The sequence below is a fragment of the Ahaetulla prasina genome, chromosome 4 (genome assembly GCF_028640845.1).
Source record: "Ahaetulla prasina isolate Xishuangbanna chromosome 4, ASM2864084v1, whole genome shotgun sequence".
NCBI classification, from domain to species: domain Eukaryota; kingdom Metazoa; phylum Chordata; class Lepidosauria; order Squamata; family Colubridae; genus Ahaetulla; species Ahaetulla prasina.
In genome coordinates, this window is record NC_080542.1 from 8,920,709 (window position 1) to 8,933,971 (window position 13,263).

Here is a 13,263-nt window from a genome sequence, read left to right on the forward strand (position 1 = left end):
TTGGTTAAAGGAAATTAGTCGGACCTCAGACTCTAAAATAGCTTTAAACCAATGAGGAAAGATTAGGCTAGATTGAATTAGTTGTTTAAATAGGGAACCCAAATCATAACTGAAGGACGTTACATAATGCCAAAAGCCTATTTTCATTCTGCTTCAATTCATGTTTACCTTTCCTTAAAATAATATCAAATTAATAGTAGAGTGGACATATACAGTATATTTCCATGCAATATCTTTTATAAAATTTCTAAGCACACATGTTTAATAATAATTATAGGAATGGTAAGAATGAGTGAATGAAACTTAAATATGACTTCATTTTTCTATTATACTGCTATCAGTTGCCTCTCTCTTCTATTCTTTTTCAAATCGCTCCATTCATTTCTTCAAGGCATTTCATTTAACAATTCAGCTGGGGAGAGAGTGTTCCTGAATGAGAAAGGGGAAGCAACAGGTGGATTCAACATCACCAACTTGATCACGTTTCCAAACAGATCCTTTCAGAGAGTTAGAGTTGGAAAGCTGGATCTACAGGCTCCATAAGGGAAGGAATTATGAATTGATGAAGATGTGATTGTCTGGAATCCAGCTTTTAACCAGGTATCATTGTCTATGCCTTAATCCATTACGATCCTATACTGAACATAATCTCTTTTGAAAATCTGATTTCTAGATTTTTAAAGAAACAAGGTGTTGTGACCCAGGTTCCTGGACCCGGACTCCTGGACTCGGATGATTCAGAAAGTGAGGGAGAAGACCTGGCAAGCCCTGCTTCTCTTGAGCCCTCTCCCTCCCTGGCACCCACTCAAAGGGAGGAGGAGGGGCTGGCAAGGCCTGATTCTCTGGAGCCTTCTTCTGATTTGGCAACGCCCCAAGAACAGTTTTGGAGTGATGCAAGACTGCGCAGACGTGACCGGCGCGCGCAGCAGAAGCAGCATTGGGATAAAGCCAAGTAATGATTGTCATGCAGTGACATCTGCAGAGACTATAAATAGGAGGCGGGACTTCCTGGTTTTTTGTCTTGGACAAAGCAATGAATTTGTGCGGGCAAACTGTATCAATGGAGGGAAGAATATAATCGTGAGTAATTCTGGCCTTATCTATAATTTCCTCATTATCTCCAGAAACTTGGCAGGCCCGTGGGTAGACATGGCCAGGACATTTATCTATGTAAATAAATTAGAAAAGGAGGCCTCTGACTGACTCTTTGCTGGGAGTATTGGGGGGAGGGAAACAGAACACAAGGGAATATTCTTTTCAAATGTTGATGATCAAGCACTCATTAAATTGACAAAATGATATCCATAATATCCCTAATAAATACTGTTGTAATCAGCAATGACAGTGAAATAAAATCTGATAGTGTGTGTGAGAAACAGAAGGGAGAGAGAGGGAGGAAGAAAGAAAGAAAGAAAAATGAGAACAACTTTCCTTTGTTCGGAAGTTGTGAGGGTTAGTAAAACCACAGATTTTACTATCTAGTTAAGCCCTCTGTTGAAATTGCTTCACAAAAGGTTTGAAACCCACAGTAAGATCTAATGCTACCTGGCCATTTCCAAATAGAATAAAGAATGTATAGCCTCCTAATGGATAAAATAAGTTTTAAAAAATGTCACCCAATTTACAATTGTGGAAACATTAGAGGTATCATCCTCCCTTCTAAAAGGATCTGGAAGGAAACCATAAAAAACCTCTTAAAATCAGGAAATATCAAAATACCTAGGCGTCCTAATGGTATGCAAAGGAAGGTGGTGTGCAATTGTTTTACAGTGTTTGCGATAAAGCAGCATGACCTAATACTATATGCACAGGAAAATATTATTTACAAATCCAGTAGGCATTTGTACCATTTTTAAATTCCTTCTCATTATTTTTCATTATTTACCATATTTTTTGGACTATAAGATGCACTGGATGATAAAACACACCTAAATTTACAGGGGAAAACAAGGGGGTGGGTGGGTTTTGCCTCTGCGCATTGTTTTTTCACCCTCCCAGCCCACCAGAAGCAGTCTGCAGTGCTCTATATATTCTATTTTTGCCAAAAATGGGCCCATTTTTGGCCTGCAGAGTGCTTCGGGGGCTGGGGCGACTGAAAAACTAACACGTGGAGGGTTCGGGAGGCCAAAAATGCCCATATTCGGTCTATAAGATGCACTAAATTTTCAGTTAAAGTCTAACTGTCCAATTCTATTTCCCCAGGTCTTTTCAAAAGTGGTTCAAACTTAGTCATGTATTATGTCATCTAAAAGAATGATCAGCTATACAAAGAAAATTGTCAGATTCTCTATTGTTCAAGGGTAATTATGTCCCTTATGAATTACTGAAATCGCTGCATTATTCTAGAAGGCCAAAACACCAGAGATTCTGTGCAGAAGGAAATAGGAAGTGAGAGACAATCCACATAAATATTTCAAGAGCCACAGGGAGGCAGGAAGGGCTAATGCTGACTCTCTGAGCTTTACTTCCACAGAATTCTCTTCCTCCTTCTCTTCTCTGCCAGAACTTCTCTTTCAATGATAGACCCAGATGTTTTCCCCATAAGCCGAGAGTCATGAAGTTATTCCTTCTGGTATTCCTGATGAACAAAGTAATTACTCTGAGCTGCCCTGCAAGTGATGCTTTCCTTTTTCCACATGAGTGGTACCAGCCTGGTGGCCTTATCTTTGGTGGGATGGTGTCTCAAATTGTTTACCACTTTTATGAAATTAAATTTAAGGAACATCCATCTTTAAAAGGTTATGGCTTACCACTGTAAGGGTTTTCCTTTCTTTCCATGCAGTCTCTAATCTTAACCAAATCGTCCAAAACTTCCTTATATAAATAAAACCTGTTTGAACATAAATGCTGAATTTTGTATGTTATTTAAGTCTGTTTGTCTTTCAAATGTATTTGGGTGTGGAAGAATAAATAATTTCCTTTGTGTTATGTTAAAGTCTTTCTTGTAAAGTGTATAAAACTTTGCTGCAAGGAGTCTTTTGAGGAACCTTTAGTGAGATTAAGGTACTTTTAAAAAGGTCTAAATTATCTAGGTTTTGTAAATTATAACATTTGTATGTTATCTAACCCCGTTTGTCTTTCAAATGTATTTGGTGTGGGAGAAGGAATAATTTCCTTTACATAACGTTAAAGTCTTTCTTGTAAAATGTATGCAAGAAGTCCTTTAAGGAACCTTTAGTGAGATTAAGGTACTTTCTAAAAAGTCTACATTATCTATTCATATTCAGTTTTGTGTTATGTGGATAGAAAATAAAAGCTGTAGCTTGAAAAAAAAAGCTACTTATATTGTTGCAGTACACATCTGTTGCAAATCATAGAATTATTGTGTAAAAAGTATATTTAAATTCTGTACTAATTATTGAATATTTTAGAAAAGCTGTCATCTATCTACTTCAGTAAGAAGCAGAAATGCTTCTTCTTCATATAGAAATGTTACAAGAATTGTAGAATTATTTTTTCAATGGGGGTATTTAACCTATTTGCAGTGTAATAACGAAATTCTACCAGCACATCCTTGCCTTGGCTTTTGCTGTGAAGGAGATCAATGAGGACTCCCAGATCTTACCTAATGCCACTCTTGGGTTCCACATCTATGACAGTTATCACAATCCAAGGATGACCTATCGTACCACTCTGGACCTGCTTTTCAAATCCCAGGAATTTGTCCCTAACTACAAATGTGATAGCCAGAAGAATCTCATGGCCATCATCGGAGGATTCGGCTCGGATACATCATCTTATATGGCAGAAAGTGTAAATGTCTACAAAATTCCACAGGTAGTTTGGGCAGTGGATGAGAGAGAAACTTTTGACTTCTTTTGTAATGAATGTTAGATATTGGATATTCTCCGGAAGCTCATGAATAGTTTTTTCTCCATAAGTATTTTATTTTATCAGCTACAAAGAAGAGCAGAAGTTCAAAAAGTTTAGCTCTGAAGAACACAGAATAATACACTAAATTTGGAAGGGACCTTGAAGGTCTTCTAATCCAACCCTCTACTCAAGCAGGAGACCATATACCATTTCAGACAAATAATTGTCCAGCCTCTTTTTGAAAGTCTTCAGTGATGGAGAACCCATAACTTTTGAAGACAAGCTGTTCCATTGGTTGATTTAGGAAATTTCTCCCTAGTTCTAGGTTGCTTCTCTCCTTGGTTGCTTCTAGATAGCTTCTGTCCAGATTTAGCTACATTCCAGGTGTTCATGGAATGTTCATAGCATCTATTCCAGGATGCAAATTTTGGTTCATAATCCAGTTGTATTCCATAGGTGAGAAAATATTCCATTTTTAAACTTTATTGCTTTGATTGTTCATCTTCCATAATCTATGTATAACTGGAGAAAATTTCAGAGTAGGGATTCAATTTACATCCATCCAGCAAGCAATCATTTCCCCCATACTTTCCCCTTGTTTCTCGTGAATAATGGCTCTCCCTTTTTTTTAGTTTAGTTGACTTATGGCTCTTTTGCCCAAGAAGAATTGAGGACTACTAAGTTATCTTCACTTTATTGCATGGTCCCAAATGAGGATCAACAGTACACTGGAGTTCTACAACTTCTTCTTCATTTTAGATGGACGTGGATAGGAGTCTTCACTCTTGACACTAATAAAGGAAAACGTTTCTTCCAGAAACTGCAGTCATGGCTTTCCCAGAATGGCATCTGCATAGCTTTCTCACAAAATATTCCACAATTAGTAAATTTGGAAAACGTGTCTGAATTACTTCAGGGAAACTCAATTATCTGCAATAAACTAATAGATCAGAAGGCAAATACTTTTCTTGTCTATGGAGAGTCGTTCACAATTTGGTGGCTCAGAATTGTTGTATTTCTGTGTGATCTAGAGGATGAAGAGAGCACATCCTTTAGAAAGGTTTGGATCCTGATGGACCCAACTGATTTCATACTGACAGCATTTCAAAGACGTTTTGATCTCCAGATGTTCCATGGGGCTCTTTCCTTTACAGTCCACTCAAGAGAAGTTCAAGGCTTCAAAGAATTTCTTCAAGTCATCAAACCTTCAACCCACAAAAATGGATTTTTTCAAGAAGTTTGGGAGCAACTGTTTGACTGTTCATTTTCTAATGAGGAATTATCCTTAATGTATGATAAAGTTTGTAGTGGGGAAGAGAATTTGGGGGATCTGCCTGCGCCTCTGTTTGAGTTGCAGATGACTGGCGAAAGCTACAATATCTACAATGCTGTCTATGCAGTGGCACATTCTTTGCACGAGGCAGTGAGTTCAAGATCCCAAAAGAGAGATATTCAAAGGTTTGAATTTCCAGATCTTCAGCCTTGGATGGTAATGTCTCAACAGATGCTTTACCTATCTTTTGTTTTAGTCAAAAGTTTGTTGTTTTAGTCATTGTCCTCCACTACTGATCATGGCTTGTTTGCTTTGGCCTATACTCAGATATCAATAGAAAAATTGAGGCAATTCCGGCATTCCAGCAATGCAGGAGATGTGGGCATAAACAAGGAACATTCTACGACATGTGGTGGACCTGCCCTAAAATTAGAAAATTTTGGTGCAGGATAAGAAAATGGGTCGAAGAGATAATAGAACAGAGGATGGCAATGAAACCAGAACAATTTCTTTCTTTTCTTTTCTTTTTTGTTTACATTTATATCCCGCCCTTCTCCGAAGACTCAGGGCGGCTTACAGTGTGTACAGTGTTTTGGGTATTTTTGAAGGGAAAATGGAGAAAAATTACGCTATATAACTTTACATATATTAACGGCAAGTAGAATTGTCATAGCACAAAATTGGAAACAATCAGATATTCTTCCAGACCAAATTATAATTTTAGAAAATATATAACTGTGCAGAAATGGATAGACTGTCTTTGGAAATGAAAGAGAGGGAAGAGACTGATAATATCAAATTTGGAACAGATGGTACTCCTGGCTTGAGAGTAAATGCGAAATCTAAGGGATAATTTGTTAAATATAATATGGAGAATGTAATAATAATAATACGTCTCACCGACCCATGCGCTCTCACAGAGAGGGACTCCTCAGGGTGCCGTCAGCGCGACAGTGTCGTCTGGTGACGCCCAGGGGAAGGGCCTTCTCTGTGGGGGCTCCCGCCCTCTGGAACGAACTCCCCCCAGGACTCTGTCAACTTCCGGACCTCCGAACCTTTCGTCGCGAGCTTAAAACTCATTTATTCATCTGCGCAGGACTGGGTTAGTTTTTTAAATTTATGGGTTTTTAATGGGTTTTTAGTATTTATTCTAAATTTTTAATTTCGGCCAATTGAATAAGTTTTTTAATTGTATTTTAATTGTATTTATATTGTAATATTATTGTGTTTTATTTGGCTGTGAACCGCCCTGAGTCCTTCGGGAGAAGGGCGGTATAGAAATTTAAATAATAAATAAATAAATAATAATAAATAATATTTATTATTTATTTATTTATTGTTCACATTTATATACCGCCCTATCTCCCTAGGGACTCAGGGCGGTTCACAGGCACTTAAAAATACATATAAGTAATAATAATAATAATAATAATAATAATAATAATAATAATAATAATAATAATAATAATAATAATAATAATAATAATAATAATAATAATAATAATAATAAATTTGTATACCGCCCTTCTCCCGAAGGACTCAGGGCGGTTTACAGCCAAGATAAAAAACAGTAAAGACACATATAATACTAAAAACATACATTAAAAAACTTATTGTCGGCAGTGTCGGCTGGCGGCCCCCAGGGGAAGGTCCTTCTCTGTGGGAGCACCTACCCTCTGGAACGAACTTCCCCCCGGTTTACGCCAATTGCCTGACCTTCAGACCTTTCGCCGGGAACTGAAAACTTATCTATTTATTCAAGCGGGACTGGCCTGATTTTTAAATTCTAAATTTTAAATTTTTAATTGTAATTTTACTGGGTATTTTATATGGTCAATTGGACGGTTTTAATTTTGGCCTTTTATTGAATAAGCTTTTTAATTGTTATTTTAATATGTATATTAATTGTTTTAAATGAAGGCTGTACACCGCCCTGAGTCCTTCGGGAGAAGGGCGGTATAAAAGTTTAATTAATAAATAAATAAATAATAAATATATTAAATTTGGCCCAATTTTTAAAATACAATCAATCCCAGTAAATAAAAATTAATGTAAAACTGGATAGGAATGTAAGATATGAAACAGAATTGTAAATAGATATTACTATAATTTAAATAAGGAGGTAATTCAAGAAAGAGATGTATATAATTAGAATCTTTGTATATATGTTTGTTATGATAGAGATACCAATATGGAAAAGCTGTCAGTGCTAATTTTTTGCTGTGTCTTTTTTTCTGTTTTTTTTCCCTTTTGTTGTGTTTTTTATATTTTATGTTTTATATGATGGAAATTTAATAAATATTAAAAAAATATTGAGTTAAGATAGCTGATGGTGTAAGAGGTGATTCTAAGTTATAGACTACAAGAAGATGAAAATAACCAATGCCTTTGCAAATTTTAGTCTCGTCAATGAGGTTTATACAATATATCATCCTTGGTTCCATAAATAACCATTTCATTTCCACATAGAATTGGCCTGTCTTGTAAATGTATCCAGACCAGTTCCAAGAAAGATTTAATGAAGGGGGGTCTTTCCTTTGTGCCCAACACACTTCTCTAAAATGTGGAGATTTCATTTTTCTGATTAATATTTTGCAATTTAGTCAAGACAGGGTTGTTAGACTGTGAATTCAGAGGCTATGACAAGAGGGAGTCGGGCTGTTCTCCAAAGCACCTGAGGGTAGAACAAGAAGCAGTGGGTGGAAACTGATCAAGGAAAGAAGCAACTTAGAACTAAAGAGAAATTTCCTGACAGTTAGAACAATTAATAAGCGGAGCGACTTGCCTGCAGAAGTTGTGAATGCTCCAACACTGGAAATTTTTAAGAAAATGTTGGATAACCATCTGTCTGAGATGGTGTAGGGTTTCCTGCCTGGGCAGGGGGTTGGACTAGAAGACCTCCAAGGTCCCTTCCAACTCTGTTATTATTGTTGTTGTTGTTGTTGTTGTTCAATCAGTAGAGGTGCACTATTTTAGTTTACTTTATTGTCATTGGACCTCGTACAATGAAATTAAATGCCATCTTCAGTATTGTTGTTGTTGTTAGTTGCGAAGTCGTATCCGACCCATCGTGACCCCGTGGACAACGTTCCTCCAGGCCTTCCTGTCCTCTACCACCCTCGGGAACCCATTTAAACTCATGCCTACTGCTTCAGTGACTCATTATGCATAAAAAAAACCCACACATCCTTCACATTCTATACAATTGAATTGAAAACCCCTGATATTGCATTAATATTGCACTATATAGTAGAATTCAATTAGTTACTGCCCTGGGATAGAAGCTGTTTTTCAGCCTATTTGTCCTTGTTTTTATTTTCCTGTACCGTCTACCAGATGGTAATAGTTCAAATAAAGGGTATCCAGGATGAAATGGATCTTTAAGAATGTTTTGAACTTTCTTAAGGCAGAGGGAGCTATAAAGCTCTTTCAAAGAGGGGAGAGGGCAACCAATGATTCTGTGGGCAATGAAGTTAACCCTCTGGAGTGCTGTCCTATCTGCCACTGTGCAATTGGCAAACCATACACAGGAACAGTAAGTTAAAATACTCTCTATGGTGCAGTGGTAGAAGGTCACCAGCAGTTTTTTATTCAGCTGTTGTTTCCTGAGAAGTCTCAGGTAGTATAATCTCTGCTGGGCCCTTTTGACCAGTGCTGCAATGTGAGCACTCCAAGTCAGGTCCTCATTTATGATAATATCTAGAAACTTAAAACTTCAAGAAGTGATGTTTGTTTTCAGTTAAAGTAAACTAACAGGAAAATTGTTGAGCTTGTTGCTTTAAAATACTTGTCATCATTTATGAATATGATCCAAGTGAGTTCCAAATCTCATTTATTGATCATTCAATGTAGGTTTACATTTTCTTCTTCTATATTTCAAGTTAGAAAGACTTTTTTTTTCATTTCCTGGAAAGTGAGAGTAAAATAAAGGGAAGTTTTAAACCTTTTATCCCTAATAATTTATTTTCTTTTGGACTCCCTTTTTCTGATCCTTCTTCAAGTAGCTCCACAGATTTCTTCAAGGGATTTCTTTTAACAACTCAGCTGGAGAAAGAGTCTTCTTTAAAGACAAAAGGGAAAGTCAAGGTGGTTTTGACATTGTCAACATGATCACATTTCCAAACAGATCTTTTCAGAGAGTTAAAGTTGGAGAGTTAAGGTCCAGTGCTCCAGAAGGGAAAGAACTCATCATTGAGAGGAACACAATCCTTTGGCACCCTGGATTTAACCAGGTAGGTAATCATGATTGTGTACAACCTGTACAAATTGTATCTTTTTCCATTATGATCTGTTGATCTTTGTCTGTTAAACCATACTGAAGATAGTCACTTTCCAAATCTAATTTCTCTTGTTGAAAAGGAAAAATAAAGGCATGTACTGTACAAATTGACAAACTGGTATGATGATTTTAATATTGCCATCATGCCAATTTATTTACTCGCTCTGCCCTTCTTCGAGCAGATCCTCTTACACATCCTTGTAATTTCAACATCTTTTTAATGCACAGTATAAATCCAAGATGATAAAATTCAGCAGTCCATTGGGTAGTAGAAACTTATCTGCCTTCCTATAGGGAAAAAATCAGAAACTGTTTTAAAGATCTCTCTTTTCAAAACCTTTTATGTTTATCACCAGGTTCTTCCTCTTTCTCGCTGTAATGACCATTGTTCCCCTGGATATTGGAAGAAAGGAGATGAAGAAAAAAAATTCTGCTGCTATGACTGTGTTCGATGTCCAGAAGGGAAGATTTCAAATCAAATGGGTAGGGTAGCCATTCCAAGAAGCTTTCGATAGATATGCTTAAGCAAACTATAATGTGTTACTTTAGGATTCATATGTTATTAGATTTCTGAATCCTTCAGGGCAAATATTTATTTCCTTACCTGTGAATCACAATTCATTTGCCCTTGAAGTTTCTGCTGATCATGTTTCCTATATAAAAAGAAGTTGTACATGCATTGAGCCATAGACTCTATATGATGAATGGATGGGTGGGTGGGTGAGTGGATGGGTGGGTGGGTGGACGGACAGACAGACAGATGGGTGGGTGGGTGGGTGGGTGGATGGATGGTAAATAGATGGATGGATAGATGATAGGTAGATGGATGGATGCAGATAGATAGATAGATAGATAGATAGATAGATAGATAGATAGATAGATAGATAGATAGAGATAGAAATAGAAATAGAAATAGATCGAGATCAAGATTGAGATTGAGATCGATCGATGATAGATAGATAGATAGATAGATAGATAGATAGATAGATAGATAGATAGATAGATAGATAGTTGGGTAGGTGGGTAGATAGATAGATATCATGTCATCATATGAACTCTATGCCTCAATAATCTATATCTATCTATATCTATATATCTATCTACATCTACATCCACATCTATTTCTACATCATTTACACATCTAAGTATCTATCTATCCATCCATCCATCCATCCATCCATCCATCCATCCATCCATCTATCTATCTATCCTATCTTCCATTTTTAATTTATTTGTATTAATTGTTATTCTCTCTAAGACTCAGTAAAGAAAATATTTTTTTGTAAACCTGGACCTATGGCTGATACAAGATCAAGGAGAGAAACAACATAGAACTAAGGATAAATTTCCTGATATTTAGGACAATTAATCAGTAGAACAACTTTTGAATGGAAGTTTTTAAGAAGAGATTGGACAACCATTTGTCTGAAATGGTATAAGGTTACATGCCCAAACCTACATGGTCCCTTCCAACTCTATGTACTGTTAACTGTCACTTGAACTATCATTTTCTGGATTTTACCTTTTATAAAAACATGAAAGTAAAGGAAACAAAAGAAGCTTCAATAGACAAGGGAAGATTTGTAAATGGATCCTCCTCCTCTGACGGCCGGGTCTGTAAAGTCTGTCTCAAGCATAGCCACGAAGCCTCTGTAGCTTTGACAAAGTACTGTCAGAGTTCTCAGGGCAGGCAGGAATCCAAGGTGTGACTTCAGCAACCAGATTAGACTTTGCCTGACTCAAAGAATGCAGAAAGCAGATCCTTTATATAGGTCATGGGGTGTGGCTCCATGACTCAGCACTTATCCAGGCCTGCCCCTCCCTTCCTTTTGCTGACGTCGCCTCTCCATTCTCCGGAAGCGTGGATCTGTCCACCCTCCAGCTGCCGGCAATTCTAGCTCGTGACTGGCTTCATGCTCATCATGCTCACACGCTGTGGGGGTGGGGAGGTTTATTTGCTCAGTCTGTCCGGGCATGGTGCCAGGACTCAGGGCTGGAGGCATGCCAGGCCATTCGTCTTCATTATCAGTCTCTGGCTGAGATAGCAGGAGATGAGAGGGGCCCGGCTGCAGAGAGGGGGGTGGGCGAGGCACAACAGTCATTGACACAGTGGGCATGAGTTTGAGCAGATTCAGAGAGGCAGTGGAGGATGGGGGGATGGTGTGCTATGGTCCATGAGGTAGCAAAGAGTCGGACATGACTTAGCAACTGAACAACAGCATTATTGAAAGTAAATCAATGGTTTGGGGTGTTTTTTGCTTGTCGAACCACACCTTTTTTTTTTCAAAATAAAAATACTGATGTTTCCTAGTTTACTGTCTCTTTAGGAAGGAGAAAAGCTAGAGGGTTTAAATGAATTATATTGGAATGAAACTAAGTAGTTCTCCATCTGCTTCTGTTATTCAAATCGTACATCCGTCATCAGACTTTTCTTCTCCATTTTTGGAATTTTTCTATATTGTAGTAACTTTCAGAAATGTTACAATGACTGCATTTTAAGATTAATTGAACTTTATTTTATGCCAATCTTAAATGATACAGAAGAATTAAAACTGTGCTTACGTAAAAACACGATCAAACTGAGAACGATTGGAAACAACTCAAAAAGAATATCATGTGGTTCCCACTCTCAAATAAAACTAGGGAATGCATAGATGACAAATTCCTTGATTTTTTTTTTTCAGATATGGATGACTGTTCTGAATGTTCAGAAGATCACTATCCAAATAAGGAAAAGATAGAATGCATTGTGAAACCGGTGGTCTTTCTAAACATTGAAGAAAACCTAGGAACTGGTTTAGCCTCAACGGCTCTTTCTTTCTTCTTCCTCACAATGTGGGTATTTGGGGCTTTTATTAAGCACAGAGATACTCCCATTGTCAAAGCTAACAACCGGTCGCTCACCTACACCCTGCTAGCCTCTCTTCTGCTCTGTTTCCTCTCCTCTTTGCTCTTCCTCAGCCAGCCTGGCAAAGTGACCTGCCTTCTCCGACAATCAATGTTTGGCATCACTTTCTCTGTGGCCATTTCTAGTGTACTGGCTAAAACCATCACCGTGGTTGTGGCTTTCATGGCCACTAAACCAGGATCTCAGATGAGGAGATGGGTGGGGAAGAGATTGGCCTTTTCTATTGTCCTCTCTTGCTCTCTCTTCCAAGTGTGTATTTGTACTCTTTGGTTGTCAACATTTCCCCCATTCCCTGAATTGGACATGCATTCAGAGCTCCAAGAAATGATTTTACAGTGCAGTGAGGGGTCAGCTCTCTTCTTCTACTGTGTCTTGGGCTACATGGGTATCTTGGCCATCGCCAGCTTTATTGTGGCTTTCCTTGCTCGTAAATTACCTGACAGCTTTAATGAAGCCAAGTTCATCACTTTCAGCATGTTGGCCTTTTGCAGTGTGTGGCTCTCCTTCTTTCCAGCCTATCTGAGCACAAAAGGCAAAGCCATGGTAGCTGTGGAAATCTTCTCCATTTTGGCCTCCAGTGCTGTATTACTGGGATGCATATTTTTGCCAAAATGCTACATCATTATTTTTAGGCCTCAGCTAAACCACAGGGAGCAACTAATAAAGAGGACTTAGTACATCATATACTTATTCTTGCTATACTGTCAAAAAAGAATAAAAAGCCTATTTGCTATGTATATGAAACATATAGAAGTTATTTCTGTGAAAGGAGGATTTTTGGAAGGTTATTGTGATTATGATTAAGATTTATTAATGTCACCCATTCGAAAAGAAGTGTTCATGCTGCTGCATTTTCAAATATTTTTTAAGATTGTTTAACCTAACCCCTCTCACCCTTTCAACACTTCATCTCAAGAAGATTTTGAGTATCTAGATTGCTTGAATACTGTTAGGAGATTTCAGATATGGACTCAAAGGATATCCAAACTC

At 37.6% G+C, this 13,263-nt stretch overlaps 1 protein-coding gene across 1 annotated transcript; it reads left to right on the plus strand.

Annotated features, from left to right (window-relative positions):
* Positions 1-2,554: 2,554 nt before the first annotated feature.
* LOC131197090 (extracellular calcium-sensing receptor-like) lies at positions 2,555-12,948 on the plus strand. The gene is made up of 5 exons (XM_058180728.1): positions 2,555-2,754; positions 3,486-3,777; positions 4,451-5,302; positions 9,722-9,848; positions 12,050-12,948. Exons 1-5 carry the CDS (start codon positions 2,555-2,557, stop codon positions 12,946-12,948), a joined length of 2,370 nt encoding a protein of 789 aa, XP_058036711.1.
* The last annotated feature ends 315 nt before the right edge of the window (positions 12,949-13,263 follow it).

Excerpts from the sequence above, each read along its gene's own strand:
- LOC131197090 (XM_058180728.1), top strand. The coding sequence starts at position 2,555 with ATGAAGTTATTCCTTCTGGTATTCCTGATGAACAAAGTAATTACTCTG. Across the intron at positions 2,755-3,485 it reads AAAGGTTATGGCTTACCACT|TGTAATAACGAAATTCTACC; the intron begins GTAAGGGTTTTC and ends ACCTATTTGCAG. Across the intron at positions 3,778-4,450 it reads ATGTCTACAAAATTCCACAG|TTGACTTATGGCTCTTTTGC; the intron begins GTAGTTTGGGCA and ends TTTTTAGTTTAG.